Source organism: Pelecanus crispus, chromosome 11 (genome assembly GCF_030463565.1).
Source record: "Pelecanus crispus isolate bPelCri1 chromosome 11, bPelCri1.pri, whole genome shotgun sequence".
In the NCBI taxonomy this organism is placed as follows: Eukaryota; Metazoa; Chordata; class Aves; order Pelecaniformes; family Pelecanidae; genus Pelecanus; species Pelecanus crispus.
Window position 1 is genome coordinate 16,786,656 of NC_134653.1, and position 16,453 is coordinate 16,803,108.

Genomic DNA, 16,453 nt, shown 5'->3' on the forward strand with positions numbered 1-16,453 from the left:
AAGACAAAAGTTTACCTGAAAGCTATGAAATAGTTTCAGAGAACATCCTTCTACCATGGAAGAAAAACATTCCCATGTTTGGGAAACATACAGAAGCATGTGCCTTTCAGTGTGTCTCAGATGAAGGGTAGGAGGAAAAGGAAGGATGGAAGGGATGAAGAAAGGAAGGGAAGTAGGAAGGGAGGAAGAAGGGAATTGAAGGAAGGATGGGAGGAAAGATGACAGAAAGAATGAAGAAAGGAAGGAAGGAGGAAAGGAAAGGGAAGGCAGAGAAAGCAAAGGAAGGAAGAAATGAAGGAAGGAAGAAAGGAAGGAAGAAGTGAAAGAGGGAAGGAAGGGAGAGGACAGAAAGAAGGAGCAAACTTTGGGGTGTAGCTGCTTGTGCTGTTCCTGCATGTCTGGAAATCTGGACACCTGTGATTAACTGAATACTAATTTTATCCTTTCATATATAAATAAAAAAAGATCCTTTGTTTCCTTAGAAATTATGGGCTAAACATGTTTTGGCAGATCCCTTTAGTTCACTGAAAACAGTAGACATGTATTTGCTATTAAAAGGTATCAGAAAGGAAATAATTTTTTAAAGAAATAAAAGCCCTTTCTAAGGTGACGAACTGTAAGGTGGAGGAAGAGGTTTTAAAGGAGAGGTTTCTAATGTTTGCTTTCACCAGAGCTAAAAGCATTTGGTAGGATTTGGCTTTTTCCCCCCATTATCTGTACAGTCAGAATTTCATTTAATTTAAATGACCTTTTGCAAAACATAAAAATCTTCCACCTAAACTTTGTCTTTCCCTTGGTCTCTGAAGAAACCAGCCTCACAAGCACAAAGGTAGCTGCTGCTGCAGCCTTGGAGCCAACAGGCAGTTTGGGTTTCTAAGAAAGTCTCAGACCTGCATCCAGCTGAAGAGCCTGCCTTTGCTCAAGAGGCAAGGTGGAGAGCAATGGACCTTGGAAGATGGAAAAGCCTTGGGATACATGTGCCTGCACCAAATCAGATCTGAAAACAGAATGTCCTCCTCAGTACACACCCAACAGCTCCCAACACAGCTGCCATAAAAATAGTATTTGAAAATAAATTGAAGCACACAACTCCCTTCTGCCAGCCCAGAGGCATACAGTCCTTCGTGCAAGATCTGTGATTACAGGCATGCCTTAGTAATACTGGGGAACTTTCCTGGTGCTTTGAAACATCAGGATTTATCTAGTTTGGGGGCTGAGCAGAAAAAAAGAGCATTTACAGCTGTATAAACTACATGGAAATATCCAATGATTCCTGTTTCCTCCTTATAATGTCTTTGTTTGATATGTATAGTTGCTAGCTAAGTGAAACAGAGTTATGCCATCCAGTTGAGCAGTTGCACAGACCTGTAAAGAAATGCTGGCATCAGATTACCCAGGCACTCCTTGTAACTACACCCTTGCAAACAATGTATGTACGTCTTTGGCATTGGCGCAGACAGGCAGAGAACTGGTGTTTGCAATATTCCCCTGGAGTCTCCACTTCGCTCTCATCATGGCTGGCTCAGATAGGGTTCCCTGTCTAGGAAGGGAAATTTCTGAGCTGCACAACAGAGTATGAATGTGGGAAAAGACGACAAGCATGAGCAAAATGTCACTAAAGCTCATCTGCTTCTTCCTCTGCGCTCTGATTGCACCAAATCTCACAGGTAAATGGCTAAAATATCTTCAGCTGACTTAAATCGGAAGACAAGGGGTTGTGAGAAATAAAGAGTCTTTTGTCCTTCTGTTAAACATAACTCTGCAAAACTTAAGCCAAATAGTATGAGGTCAGGTGATCTTGAATTTTAATTCTTTGTCTAAAATTAATACTAGAATAAGCAAATGAAAAAGGTAATCCATATATCCTATGTTCTGCAAGTCAGTTCTGAAATCTGAACGGGAGTTTCAGTTTGAAGGAAGTTAACTTACTAATACTGTATTTGTCTCTGCTCTTCTGCTGTTCCGTGAGAAGCTGAACTTTCAAGTCCTCTTTTAATGCTGATCTCTTTCAGCACAGGGGATACCCTGCTTGTGGAGTGGATGCAGCGTCAGAGAGGAAGGGTATAAGGTATTAATTAATAGCTCAAAAATGTTCACTGAGGGTCTCCTTTACCCTGGTAGGAGGTTGTGGAATTTGTAATCTGCTTCTCCAAGTAAATGCTAGGCTCCAAACACATCTCCTAGAAGCAGTCTGGCCTCAGATCGCCTGACTACACTTAGTGTTTTTGCGATGGTCAGTCCTCTAGAAAGCAAACACGGCTTACCAGTGTGCTCGGATTTTGCGCAGTTCTGTCTTTCTAAATGTGCTACCTTAGCTCCTGAATTCAGGTTGTGTCTTGCTCCATTTTGCTCTCTGCCTCAGAAAAAATAATTTTATAGCTTCCTTGGCCAGCAAAACACTTTGGATCATTATTTGTAGTTTTTATTTGCTAGATACGGAAACCACTGAGTCAGCATCAAGTTGCATATGCTCTGAAAGTTTATTCTGTAGAATAGGGAAGATTATGAAAAATGTTTTTTAAAAGATGCCAATGCTGAGCAACTATTCTTTAAAGAAATTTGTTTTTATTTTTACTGTATTTTTGTTTAAGGCCTGGCTAGTATGAAGTTTCTGCACAGATGCCATGTTGTCTGTGTGTGTAGCGACTGCCAGCTTTGCTCAGCCACATACTCACCCAGTTTTGTCTTCTACACTGTGACAGACAGTAGGAGAGAAAGGTGGGATAACTTAAACTGTGTCCCCCATTCTTTTGGCCTTGACTTGAAATATGAAAATTTGTGTCTTTTTGAGCAAAGAACATTTTTTGGTTGAATGTTTATGTCTAAATCTGCCCCTGTGGTTGCACAGAGCAGACACCAGGTTAGAAGACAGTGTGGTTCCCATCTAGCCTGGGAGTTCAGACTTTGTATCCTGGCTACTGGGAAGAAAAACAGGCAAGGGGGTAGGTACTAGGGTCTTGCCTTTTGCAGTCAGTTTGTGCAATTGGCAAATGAGGGAGGGGATGTCCCGAGAGCTTTCAGGCTAGAGTTATAGCCAAAGAGATTGTTTATCATAATTCATTATTGTTGTCTAAAATGCTATGTTTCTAGGAGTTAAAGACATATGGCTTTCATTTTCACCATTTAGCTTACAAAGAAATTCCTTTAGCTTTTTGGGGTGTTACAGACATTAGTCTATTTTCTTGTCACCTCTATTTAGAGTTCTGAATTCCCTTGTCAGATTCCCCTTCACTGAAATTTCCTCAAATGCAGAGAGGCAGACCATGCTTGAAGATACAAGAAGCTGGTGACATTGTTGTCCTCTAGATTAGAAAAAGGAGATTAAATGGTACAGTACTTGGAAGTTAAAAGACAATGCTTATTAGCCCAGCAGTAAGGAAGGATTTTGCGGATGACACCAAGCTGAGTGGTGCGGTTGACACACCAGAAGGACAAGATGTCATCCAAAGGGACCTCATGAGGTTCAACAAGGCCAAGTGCAAGGTCCTGCACCTGGGACGGGGCAACCCCTAATATCAATACAGGCTGGGGAACGAAGGGATTGAGAGCAGTCCTGCGGAGAAGGACTTGGGGTTACCGGTGGATGAAAAGCTGGACATGAGCCAACAATGTGCACTTGCAAACCGTATCCTGGGCTGCATCAAAAGAAGCGTGGCCAGCAGGTCGAGGGAGGGGATTCTGCCCTTCTACTCTGCTCTGGTGAGATCTCACCTGGAGTACGGCATCCAGCTCTGGAGCCCTCAGCACAAGAAGGACATGGACCTGTTAGAGCAGGTCCAGAGGAGGGCCACAAAAATGATCCAAGGGCTGGAGCACCTCTCCTATGAGGACAGGCTGAGGGAGTTGGGGTTGTTCAGCCTGGAGAAGAGAAGGCTGCAGGAGACCTTATTGCAGCCTTTCAGTACTTAAAGGGGACCTATAGGAAGGAAGGGGACAATCTTTTCAGCCTGTTGTGACAGGACAAGGACTAATGGTTTTAAACTAAAGGAGGGTAGATTTAGACTGGATATAAGGAAGAAATTTTTTACAGTGAGGGTGGTGAAGCACTGGAACGGGTTGCCCAGAGAGGTAGTGGAGGCCCCATCCCTAGAAACGTTCAAGGTCAGGCTGGACGGGGCTCTGAGCAACCTGATCTAGTTAAAGCTGTCCCTGCTCACTGCAGGGGGGTTGGGCTAGATGATCTCTAGAGGTCCCTTCCAACCGAAAGCATTCTATGATTCTATGATTTCTCAGCCCTCTGTATAAAATTTTAAGGGGCATGCCAGAAAAAGCACAGATGACAGAAAGTGCTTGTGAACACTATGCAACAACTGATTCTGGAGTTACTGTTTCTTCTTGTGTTTGTTGACCCCCTGAAAGGAGAGGCTATTACAAATAAAGAGGTGTTTTTATTAATATTTTTGCAGCATTCACTTAAATTTAACAGTAAGTAGTGGTGATAGTAGTGATGAAGTAACAGTCATGAAGTAGTAGTGATGAAATATTGTGTTCTATATTCACAGAGAAAGAAGGGTATCAAAATCTATCCCAGAGCAATGAAATTTTATCAGGGTTTATTTAAGGCATTTTAAACCGAAAAGTAGGACAGGCAAATGTACTGGAACTTGATCATGAATTTTTTTTCTTTTTAATTGTAGATTCTTTAACACAAAGAGGAGAAAAATGTTAAACAAGAGAAGTCATCACCATTCTAAGTGGAAATCCATTCTTTGTGTAACAAATGGAATATACTGCTGATAGGGTAGGAGGCAAAAGTGCTATTTACAGAGAAAATCTGGACATGTCTTTTCTTTGGCATGACTAGAGATGTTAGGGTAAGAGTCGGTACCCTGGCTTGAAAGACTGTAGTTTGACTTTTCCTGTGAGGCTATTTACAAGCAGTATGCTTGTGAATCCAAAATCAAATGGAAGTGGTACACAGCCCTGGACTAGCAGCCTCCTGGGTTCTGCCTGCTCTCCCTGTGCAGTTGTCTCCTGCACTTTGTATGATTGTTGTTTCTTTTCCCTTCAAAATTCATAGACCAGAGTTAATGGAGCATTTTACTACTGAAACAACATACTTCACTGTTTATACTCAGTGCTTTCTCCCAGTGTTAAATATGTATTTGCTTACAATTGTTTTGTGGGCTGTTGCAACAGATGGATTGGAGAAACCATGAATATAATTTATTTGGGTATGACACAGAATATGTTATGTCTAGATCAATAGTATTTTGGAAGAGCATGAAACTCTTTCACAAACTACAGCTTTCAGCAAGGCTCTGGGTCACAGGCAGAAAGCAGGGAAGTGCATCATTGCTTTTATTGTTCAGGGACCCTATTTAATTTGTGTACTGGAGTAAAAGATCTCAAGTTTTATCTTTACACCTTTTTGATTCAGTCCTGAGGGCTGTCCACTGTGTTTGCAGTAGGGCATGGCTATGCAGTTACAAACATCTCTGTACATAAAATCAAGTGACACATACTAAAGCTGAATCTTAAATTTCACTTTAGTGTATTTGTATTTAATTACTTAACCTTACAAGCACAAAATTTTTACATGCAATTTTTACATGTAACAGCTACACACACCCATAGATATATGTACATTTATGCCCACACAGATACCTGTTTCTATACTTTTTTGATTATGAAAGGTAAAGAATATCTTTCTCTGTGGATGCAGCTCCCTTCATCTGAAGGCAGATGTCCAAACTAGTGCACCATACATGTGAACTATATGTCCATAACACAATACCCCACCACCACTGTCTGACCTGCAGTGCTGGAGACTTAGTTTTCTGACACTAAAGTGCAAACACTTGATGGCACTGAATGAATGTCCAAAAAGTCCTGAAGTCAAGGACTTAAAAAGTTAGAAACACTGCAGTTCAGTTCACCCCTGTTCAGACCTGGAACATCATTGTGTGCATGAGTCATGTGGAAAAAGTAGTGCCTGATCATGTAACTGAAGTCTGTTATGTAATTAGCATGCTTAGGTATGCCAACTCCCAAAATTAACATGGGAACCAAGAGTACAAGGAAAAGTAGCAGCAAATAATCAAAATGTTGAGAAGCATGGCGAATACAAGAGACAAAATGGGTGGTTGAGCTTCAGAGTGAAGGTCAATAAAGACCTTTTTTTTTGAAAAGACAAAAAGTGCCTCACAGACAAAAAGTGCCTCGACAGTAGTGTGGACACACAACCAGACAGAAGCAATAGAACTGCTGATATGGCAGACAGTAACTCTTCCGCTATCTAAATGGCAAAGAAGAAAGCTTCTCATCCCATAGATATCTGACTTTTAAAGAACAGACATGCATTGTGTCAGCAGATCCATATGACTTATGCCAAAGATTCATAAAAGCATTGGCATCAAGGCTCTTTACGTCATTAGTGATTTTATAAAGATATGAATACAGGGAATATTCTAAGGGCAGAAAGAAGACCAATGTTGTTCCAATGCTTTAAAAGAATAATCATCATGAAAACATTGCTCATGGACTTGTCAACCTGATTTTGATCCTGGGTAGAACAACTGATATTAACTGGTTAACTTTGTAAACACAGCTTAAAAGAAGACATCCTCTTTTAATGACAGTTAAAGACTAATGGAAGATAGACCTTGTTAAGTGAAATAGATGTAATTAAAAAAAAAAAAAATTAGGAAATAATCTTTAGGTAACATTGCTCACGGACTTGTCAACCTGGCTTTGATCCCGGGTAGGACAACTGACATTAACTAGTTAACTTTGTAAACACAGCTTAAAAGAAGACACCCTCTTTTAATGACAGTTAGAAACTAATGGAAGACAGACCTTGTTGAGTGAAATAGATGTACTTAAAAAAAATAGTTAGGAAATAATCTTTAGGTAACATAGATACATTGTGATAGAACATTTACCTTGTTTCTGCAAGAATGTTGAAATGACTGCTGCTACACTGGGTTAGTTGAAACAGCTCCATCCATTCCTCCCTCACAATGGTTCCTTGGGAACCGTTCCCTGCTGAGCAGAGAAAACGTAATTTTCTTGGGACTGGAAAGTAGCCGAACAGAGATATGTTCCCATAGTGTAGTGCAGGATGTGCCTGTGAGGAATCCTGCCGTCTGTGCTCTGGTCCAGACACTGCTAAGGATTTTACATTAAGATGCCATAGGATAAAATTAACTACACTGCAGGCACCATCCTATACTTATGCTTTGACAATCTCAGAGCAATATAAAAAATTCATTTATAGTCCATTGAATAAGTTTATTCTATTAAGAGGTACTTTGATTACAGCTACAAGCACTTACATTATTAGAATCCTCCAACATGAAAAAAGATGGACCAGAGCTAAGACCTTCTAGTGTCCAGTCGAGGCAAGCCTAGAAAGAAATATCGCATTTCTAACCATGACATCCATTGGAACAGTCTGTAGAGTGCAACAGAGTATCTGTTACTTGACTTCATTAAATCAAATTGGATGGCTTTATAAAAGCTTGACCTTTTCTCACTGTTTCACTGATACAATGAAAAACTCTGAAATAATGAAAAGGCATGCTTTGCCTTTCTGTAAGCAGTGCCAGCCTAACTGCTCTGTCATTTGCTCTTTGGTTGTCTTTTCTTCTGTGTAAAATACTTTCAGACACTGAAGTCACAGTAGTGAAATGACGAGTGTGTATTTCTGATGCAAAACACAGTTTTGCACTATTCTTCTAAGCTTTTCTTTCTAGTACATTCATATACCTTTCTTCTTTCTTTCTTTTTTTTCTTTTTCTGGGAATTTTAGGTGAAGATGCTTTGTTGCCAGCACCTCAGAATATCTCTATTCTTTCTACCAACATGAAACACTTCTTAGCTTGGAGTCCTGTGGTCGTCCAGGGAGAAACTGTGAGATACTCTGTGGAGTTTCAGGGGTAACTTCTGGTTTTTTTCTTCTTCTTTGATCTTTGAACACTGTTTACTTAGACTTAAAATCCTGCACTGTTTGGATGTCTTGAGCACTACTCAGTTCACTATTCAGGCATAAGATAAGTTTGATACTCCAGCACTGTTGATCACAAGTTAGGGGGGGGAAAAAATCCTTTTGCTCTAATTCTGAGACTGTTTGCAGTTTAATAGACACCCGAGTAATCCAAGGTGTCCATTAAGCCCACATATGAAACTGCCTCTGTCCAAAGAATTCAAAATTAGGAAGATTAGCAACAGTTTATTTAGAAGAGGAAAGAAATCTTTTGACATTTATTCAGTGTTAATCTTTTAAACATTTAACACACATTACAGGACATTTCTGATACATCTTGAGCTATGACTTGTATCACAGTATGGCTTTGGAATTCTGTTTTACCAGGGATGATCAAGTCAAGCGAGTGGGCAGGATTTGATGCATCAACACTGCGTTGGCTATCCCCACCTCCTACAATATCATGCTGCATTTGGCTCATGAACAAGCTGGCTCTGGGAGATTTTCTCTAGATAAGATCTAAAACACACCCATACCGGTTTCATACATTCCTGGTATTCCAGCCCCAATGTATCCCAGTACTGGTTTTACCTGGAAAGAACTAGCAAGCAGCCTTAGCCCATGTCACAGATATATCTCCTGTCAGACTGTTGCCTGTCTGCTTTCTTTTCCTCTCCTCAGAGAGTATGAACGAGAGTATGCCAATGAGAGCTGGATTCCCATCTGTGAATGTTCACTCATCACAGCCACAGTGTGTAACATCACAGAGGATATCTCAGCCAGTGTGGCCTATAACCTGCGTGTGAGGGCAGACATTGGTGCTAGAAGATCAGAGTGGGGCACCCTGAAAGGTTTCTTCAATCGCATCACAAGTGAGTCCCGCTATTTGGCTTAAGCTACATCGGTCATGTTAATTTCTCAGAGTTCAGTGTTGAGGGATTGCTCACGTGCATGTTTGTGTACAGTGCATGTCACGCAAAGCCCATAAACGCACAGCTCCTCTCATGCTGGGTTGGGATGTTTCACTCTTAGACAGCCATGCTGTGTTCTTGGACATGAGTTCGTCTTGCGGCAGGGTCAAATTCACCAGGGCTTGAATTTCAAGGGCTTCAAAGATAGGTAAGAAGACTCCAGGCATTTCTTTTGGCAAGTTGGCCACTCTTGCCCCTGGTGTTGAAGAGTTCAGAAATGTTGTCAGATACATGAAGTAACCTCAGAAGATAAAAGGAAAATGGAAGCCATAGCATTGCTGCAGTCCTAGCAATGCAGGGTATTTTCTCCATATCCTTGCAACTCCTGCAGAGCTTGTGGCCCAGCTCAACCCAAGGATTGTGTTGCAGCCTAAAATTAGCATACTATTTCCAGTGTTCGTCTGGAATCACTGCCTCTGTTCTCTGCCATGTAGTCAACTGCTTTCAGCAATAAAAACTGTGGTGGAAAACCTCTGTTGAGGTCACTATTAGAGTGCAACTGAGTCTGGAATGGGCAGCAGTCATCAGTTTTAGCCAGGGAAGAAATTGACTGACCAAGGCCAGAGCTGACCCTGTCTTAAACCTTCATCAGTCATTGGAAGTTATGTACTACTTCATAAGTGATCAGTCCTCACTCATACAGAGCACTTAGTCAAAGCAGCACCATCAGGAGTGCCACCTAAGTTCATGAGTGTGTCTCTTGGTGTGGAAGTGTTTTCTAGATAGTGCTTTAGATGAAAAATCCTTCCCTTTTCCCGCAGCACAGAGTTGAGCCACAGACTGCACTGGCCGGCAGAGATAGGGGAAGGATATTCCTTAGCTTGGCCCTCTTCATGAAGAAAAGCAGCAACTTTCTTATGGTACAGTGAAATGTTTGACAGCTTGGTCCTGTGTCTTAGACACCTCAGTACAGTCCTCTGGCTAAGCTGTGAAAGTTCAGAGGATACAGCTTGCAATGTGAATATGCATATATGGACAAATGTTTAAAGGAGAAAGAAAAGTCACTGTAAGTTCTTGTACTTAGGCATTTTTACTGCTCACTTTCCCTTGTCTCTGCTTTCACACCTCTCAAGAAACCTGGCATTGAGTCTGAGAGGAATTAAGGAATTCAAAGCACAGCCCACAGGTTCTGTATGTGGTTCATAGACAGTCAGGGCATCAGCACAGCCCACTACTTCTAGACTAAAAAAGCTCCAGTGTCAAAGCCTTAGGGGTAGATACACATAAAGTATGATAACACATGGAAAACACTTTTAAAAGATCTTCCTAAAACTAACAGTTTAGTCAGTCTTACTTCTTCATTTATCAAAATTCAGATAGTTAGTTGGTATCCAGTGTGCCAGCACAGAGATAAATATAAAGGCTCCTGTTTGGTTAGTAGTTGCACCTTGCAATGTCTATTTGTTAATACATTAGCTTGATATTTGTTTTTAACCTCCAGATGATGTTATCACTTTTTTTTTTTTACTTTGAGGCATCATGTTAAGGAGATTCTCAGCTTTTAATTAAAAAATATAAAGTAGTTTTCCAGGCCTCCCATTTGTGGCACACTCATCATGAACATACTTGGTTCTTATGTTTTCATATTGTTCAGTATTCATGGTAATTCACTGGATGTAAGAGCAAATTCTATTAAGAACATCTCTTCTGTATGTTCCTATACATTGCTCTCCTTCCTTTCTTGACGGCAAGGAGTTTGAAACCAGTTTCAGCTACAACAGAGTGGTAAAGAATGGCATAGATAAGTAGTGCAAATATGATCTCTGTGCTGGCTTGATTCCCAATTCACAAATGTACAGTGTGTAGTTTCATCCATGCTTGATTGATTCTGATAGTTTCACTAATATTCCTCAGACCAAACCATGCTTTGAATATCAGAGTAAGCATGAAGCAAATTGCCTACAGATTTACTTGCATGCATTTGCAAAAACTTAAGTCACAGCAGGTCATCAGCCCAAGTCTATCTAAAACCATGTAGATACTAGAAGAAAATCAGGATTCATGTGAACTGCCAGAGTTATCCTGAGGCTCATATTGCTTTTTCCTTCACCTTTAAATAACCGCCAAAATTCCCATGAAGAAGCAGTGGTTTCACAGCTCCTGTTCTGTATGTTAGTGCTAAGCTAATGCCCAGGAGCAGAACAACTGGCCTGATCTGGTGTCTCAACTTCTGGTCGCCCAGCTGGTTCTGCTGCTGTTGATCACACAGGACCCTCAGGCCAAACACTTCCTCCACTGGAGATAACTCAAAACCTTTGAAGTTCTGTGCAACTCAGCTATTACCAAACTCCCTTTTGCAATGCCAGTCATGGCCCTCCTTCTGCTCAAAGTCTGCTACAATATCTAGACATACTGGGACGTAAGGCAGAGAGAAGTTTCTGCCCCACTGAAACAATCAGCTATTATTCCAGATTAATGTTACTGGGCTCACGATGGCAGCTTCTCTTCCTCTCCTAGCTGGGAAAGGGAAGACAGTTTTTAAGAGTTGCCTCTGATGTGATAATGGTGCTCTCTCTGTGTTGGCAGCTTCCCTGACCCCACCTCTGATGAAGGTCATAGCAGATGGGTATCATTTACTAGTGGAGCTGGAAGACATGGGGCCTGCCTTTCAGTTCTGTGTTCTCTATTGGAAGAAGGGCCAGGAGAGTAGGGTGAGTTTTACCCTTGGGTTTTGGGCAATAACAGAGAGCCCACATACTTGGAGTGAAAGCATACAGACATTGCCCAGGACCCATTTGCCAGTCCAAGCTCCTGCTGTGAGGCTGGAGGACCTGCCTGGCGTCAATGTACCATATTCATCTGCACATATCAGCAGGTTGCTCTTACCCCCATGGAGAAGCTTGTCTGTTCTTTCCACATTTCCTTCTCCAGGAAGAGGAATCAGAGGAATCCCCTCAGGGACCTCAACTATTGAAAGAAACCAGAAGTCAGGAACTGAAGGTGTTTATGCTGACCTTCTCTGAACATCATTTGGTTTACACAGACCAAGATTAAGGTGTTACACTGACGTGCTGACAAAGTTCTCTCAGGAGTTTTTTGTAAAACAGCTTGCCTGTGACAGTGAGCTGTAACTTGCTTAGCCTCAGCTAAGCTTACTTACTTACTTACATTGCTTACACCTGAGTAATACTGAAGCAGTGACAATTTGTGTTCCATTCAGGTCTTTCTGTTTTCACTAGACATCAATTTTATTTTTTTCTCCTGGGAACTTGGTGCTTCCGTAGCACCTAAGAACATAAAAGACTGAAAGCAGCCATATAAAGTCAGACCATGGGACCATCAAATGCAGTATCTTCTCTCTGCCAGTGGGCAACAGAAATGACCAAGGAAGATAATAAGGAGAGGGCCTGTGTGTAATTACACTTAGGTTATTTTCTGAGATGTCAGAGACACGGCTGCAGGAAATTCCTGAGCCAAAACTGGTATCACTAATAGCCCTTGACAAATTTTTGTTCAAGTCATGTAAAATTCAGCATATACAACTTCGTCTAGTCAGGAGTTCTGCAGCTTAATTGTTGTGCAGTCTAAATCTTGCTTTAGGAGAGAGAACAGATATTCCATATTCACTTCCCCCACCACTCTGATAGTTTTATATTGTGTGTCTCTTTCCAGGCCAAGGACTCCCAACCTACTTAGTTGTTCCCTATGGAAGCTCCAGCTCTTTTTGTCTTTACCAAGGTAGTCAGGGAGTAAACCCTCAGAGTTCAAGGTGCAGGCATACTATGGGTTAGCACCATAGAACAAAACACATCTTCACACTCTTTTCCCAGCAATTGTTAACATGTGTGACTACTACAGAGCTGACTATTCCATGAAACCTGAACCTCAAGTTTCTGTTTCTGATGGGGCATGCTCCGCTTAAGTTCAAGTCCCCTGACTGTGTAAAAATGAAGGGGAAAAATTCTCATGAGCATCATTTCACATGTATCTGTGTTGAATTTCATTTGTCATTTTATTACAAGGTCCTCCTGCAGTTCTTCACTGTTGGCTGTCATCTTTACTATTCTGAAGTGGGTTTTTAGTATTATTAGCATGTGTCAGTTTTCATTTTTCTTCCAGATCATCTGGAGTAATACAGTGGTGAGCACAGATCTGCTCGGGTCTCCACCATGACCTCCTTCCACTCTGAGAAAGGATTAGCAATTTAACCATGCAAAAGTCTTTATACTGTCAGGAAGCAGCAGGAGCAGGGCTACTTACTTTGAGCAGGCAAGCCAGGAGCCAAGGGTGATCCCAGTGCAAGCAGTGCTCTCCCCAGTGAGGCACAGACCCACAGGGTCTGACCACAGTGGGCAGAACCAGGTACTGGTAACAGGGTCCATCAGCAGCCCCAGAGAAGGCAAGTGATGAACCAGGCCAAGGGTCTGTACAGGCACCCCAGCCAGGAGCAAAAAGGACATAGGACCAGAGACAGGGCTGGAGGACAAGGTTGCAATGTATTTAACAAGGGTCCATCCAGGAGATACAACATAGGTCCAAAGTCCATCCTGGAGACAGGTCTGGAGACAGGGACACCTCCAGCACAGCTCAGACAGGAACTGAAGGTCCTGGGCTGAGCTTAAATGGGGCTTCTGGGCCATGGACAGGAGGGGGAAGATGCCTTTTTATCCCATGGCTGTTAGCTTAATAGGCTTTTGAAATAGGTCTTCTTGACTACCTTCCAGAAATCCAAGTAAACAAAATCAACCTTGTCCATGAGCTTTCTGACACCTCAGAAAGAATAATACAGGTTTGTGTCTGATTTCCTCTTACGAATGAAATGTTAACTCTTCTTCAGTATATGGTATTCATCACCTAAACATTAATTCCAAACTTCAGAATAGTTTCTACGAACTGGACTGTCACAAGCATTAAGTTTGCTGGTCAGCACTTGTCCAGTTCTCTGCTGGGACTCTTTTAATTTTTTTTTAATAATTGTCACATTTGACATGTCTGATTTGAGGTTTTTGCAAGAGGTTACACACCCCAGGTAGTCCTTGACCTGATTTTGTCCTTGAAATAATTTCAAACCAATGGCCCTCAAGATCACGTTTCTGTGGAGAAGGATACTTTGATGGAGAGATGGACTTGCCCTGCCAGGAGAGCTCTACTGGCTTGTTGGAGGTGTGTGATGCTGCAGGCTGATCAGGCCTGCTGTGACACAGGCTTTGCATCTGCAACACAGCAAGAATTAGGAGCAGCTAGCTAATTGTTACCTGTCCTCTCATGACTGGGGAGACTGCAAATAGCACTTCATTTTGCTAGCAGTTAATGGAGTCCTATTTATTGCAAGAAAATAATGTACTGGTGTTCATATGCTGTTTAAGGGTTGCTGAAATATGTTACAGTTGCACATACCAAACTCACTTGCTCCTCACTAGCCCAGTCTGCCCCCTCTCCACGCTCCAGAGTCATGGCCCAGCTCTCACACTCCTATCACGGCATAGTTATGGCACTCCCATGATATCATGCTAGCACAGGCATGATTTTGGCATCCCAGCAAAAACTCACATCAGTCAAGACCTTACTCAGTCATCAAGTCCTTACACGAAGGGAGTCGGTCATGGTGTAGTGTTGTGGCCCAGCATCATCATTATGCCTCTTTGACTCACAGCTCTTTCTTTCCATCCCCTCCTACCCTTCCAGACATGTGTGGTCTCATTCTACACTCCACTGTGCTTCCTTGTCTGCTGCTTTTCTCCCTCTCTTCTCTTATTCACACAATCCTCTCTGACACTTCCTGCTCCTATTATTTCCTTCCTTTTCTCCCAGCAAAGTCTGGGCTAGCATCATGTTAAGACTCCTGTTCTCAATTAGGTCCTTGCCCTATGTTCTGATGCTCTCTCTCCTGGGCCTGTGGCAGATGCAACAGAAGGTGGTGAAAGAGGTCGGCTCTGTGGTTCACGTGGACACCATGGAGGCAGGACCTGATTACTGTGTAAAAGCTCAGTCATACGTCGAGGCGATCAACAGAAGCAGCAGCTTCAGCCAGACACAGTGTGTGAGGGCACAAGGTAACAGTGTTCCTTCCTACTCCCCTCACACAGTCATGCCCAAGAAGGATAGCCCACAGCTCTTCCTTCTGTTTCCATCCAATATCTCCTGTCTTGTTTGCAAATGTGCTGCCCATTTGTTCCTTGGGGGAGGTAAAAAAAGGAAGACTCAGTAGTGCAGCTGCCTACAGTGGCACTGGTATCCTTCCCTGGAGTGTGCCAACAAAGGATCTCACCAGGGTGGGTGGGAAGAGCAGCCACAGAGGGTGCAGGCTGCCTGCATTGAGTGGTTTGTCCTCACAGTCTCTCTGAGAAGTTTTGCTGCTTCTGTTGTTTCTAGGTGGCAGATCCGTGTGGCTGGTTACTGCCCTCATCTCCTCTGCTGGTTTTGCTGTGGCTGCTTTGGTCCTGCCTTTCCTTACCTGGAAAACAAGTAAAATCTTTCAGTATTCCTGCTGCCCTGTTGCTGTCTTGCCAGAAACACTGGTAACTTTTTTTACTGTGCTTTACTGGTTTTTAGGGTGCTGGGTATTCACAGGAGCATGGGGTAGGCAGAAAAAGCAGACACATGCATAGGAAGCCTTGCTCATTCTAGTGTGCTGACCTGAGCTGCAGGGGTCAAGCAGCCCACATGAGTTGTCTGCACAGCTGTTACTGCCTTCGGCCTAGAGCCCTGAATGAGGAAGATGGTCCTGGTGCTTTTGGGGAAGCAGCTTGGGAGGCATAGACTGACCCTGCCTGACCAGCTGCTCCCTGAGCAAAACAGCTGTGTCATTGGCAACAGTGCTCCATGGCCCCTGGTACCAGCACTGAGCTTCTCAACTCCCTGGTGAGGAGAAACCAGTCATCAAAAGCAGCCTCTTTTCTCGCTCATTCAGGAGGAGTATGTTTAAGTCAGTAGCTTAAATGTGCTGTCCAGTTCAAGTGAGAATGCAGGCAGTAGCTTTTGTGGCTGTGGGTTCCTAAGTACTGGGTCTCTGGCAGTTGTGGCACAAAAGAAGAGAGGAACGGTTTGTGGGGAAAAGTAGAAGACAGACAGACTAGCTCATCAGCCGGAGGGTGTTTGAGTGAGTGCATTTGTTTCACAGAAAGTATCAGAATCCCCTACCCAGCTGATACTGTGTGGCAGTGAAGAAGCTGAGCAATGTGACCTGATGGTGCATGTGATGCCCTCGGAAGAAGTTCTCCGACTGTGGATTCAAGAAACACTTTAGAATACCCCAGAAAAAAAGCAGCCTGCAGAAACAGATCTTCTACGCAGAGCTGGCACATTGCGCCCCAGCCACTTTCCTCAGAATGCCAATAAGTAGCATTGTTTTCTTTGTGTCTAAAAGCTGCTGCAAACCAAAGGTGTTATGTATGATGAGCATGTGGCCTCCTCTGGTCCTTTTTGTAGCATCTTCATCCATCTACATAAAAAGCAAGTAAAGGTCACAGGTGACAACTGCCGGTTTCTATACTTTCCCTTCATATCCATACCCATATCCACACATTAATTAACTCATGTTCCTTTCACCTCTGTCAGCCACATTGATGGTCCCAAGGCAGAGCCCACCCTTCAGCCACTGGGATTTCACCAGAGC

At 42.7% G+C, this 16,453-nt stretch overlaps 1 protein-coding gene across 1 annotated transcript; it reads left to right on the forward strand.

Moving 5' to 3' along the window:
• Nucleotides 1–1,600: 1,600 nt before the first annotated feature.
• Nucleotides 1,601–16,084, forward strand: IL20RB (interleukin 20 receptor subunit beta). Its single transcript, XM_075719234.1, has 7 exons — nucleotides 1,601–1,665; nucleotides 7,743–7,880; nucleotides 8,609–8,799; nucleotides 11,425–11,549; nucleotides 14,741–14,891; nucleotides 15,211–15,356; nucleotides 15,959–16,084. Exons 1-7 carry the CDS (start codon nucleotides 1,601–1,603, stop codon nucleotides 16,082–16,084), a joined length of 942 nt encoding a protein of 313 aa, XP_075575349.1.
• Nucleotides 16,085–16,453: the final 369 nt, after the last annotated feature.

What these genes read in the sequence shown, in the direction of transcription:
- IL20RB (XM_075719234.1), top strand. Translation starts at nt 1,601, where the DNA reads ATGAGCAAAATGTCACTAAAGCTCATCTGCTTCTTCCTCTGCGCTCTG. An exon ending in CTGATTGCACCAAATCTCAC is followed by an intron (nt 1,666 to 7,742) that starts AGGTAAATGGCT and finishes TTTTCTTTTTCT; the next exon opens with GGGAATTTTAGGTGAAGATG. An exon ending in ACAGTGTGTGAGGGCACAAG is followed by an intron (nt 14,892 to 15,210) that starts GTAACAGTGTTC and finishes TGTTGTTTCTAG; the next exon opens with GTGGCAGATCCGTGTGGCTG.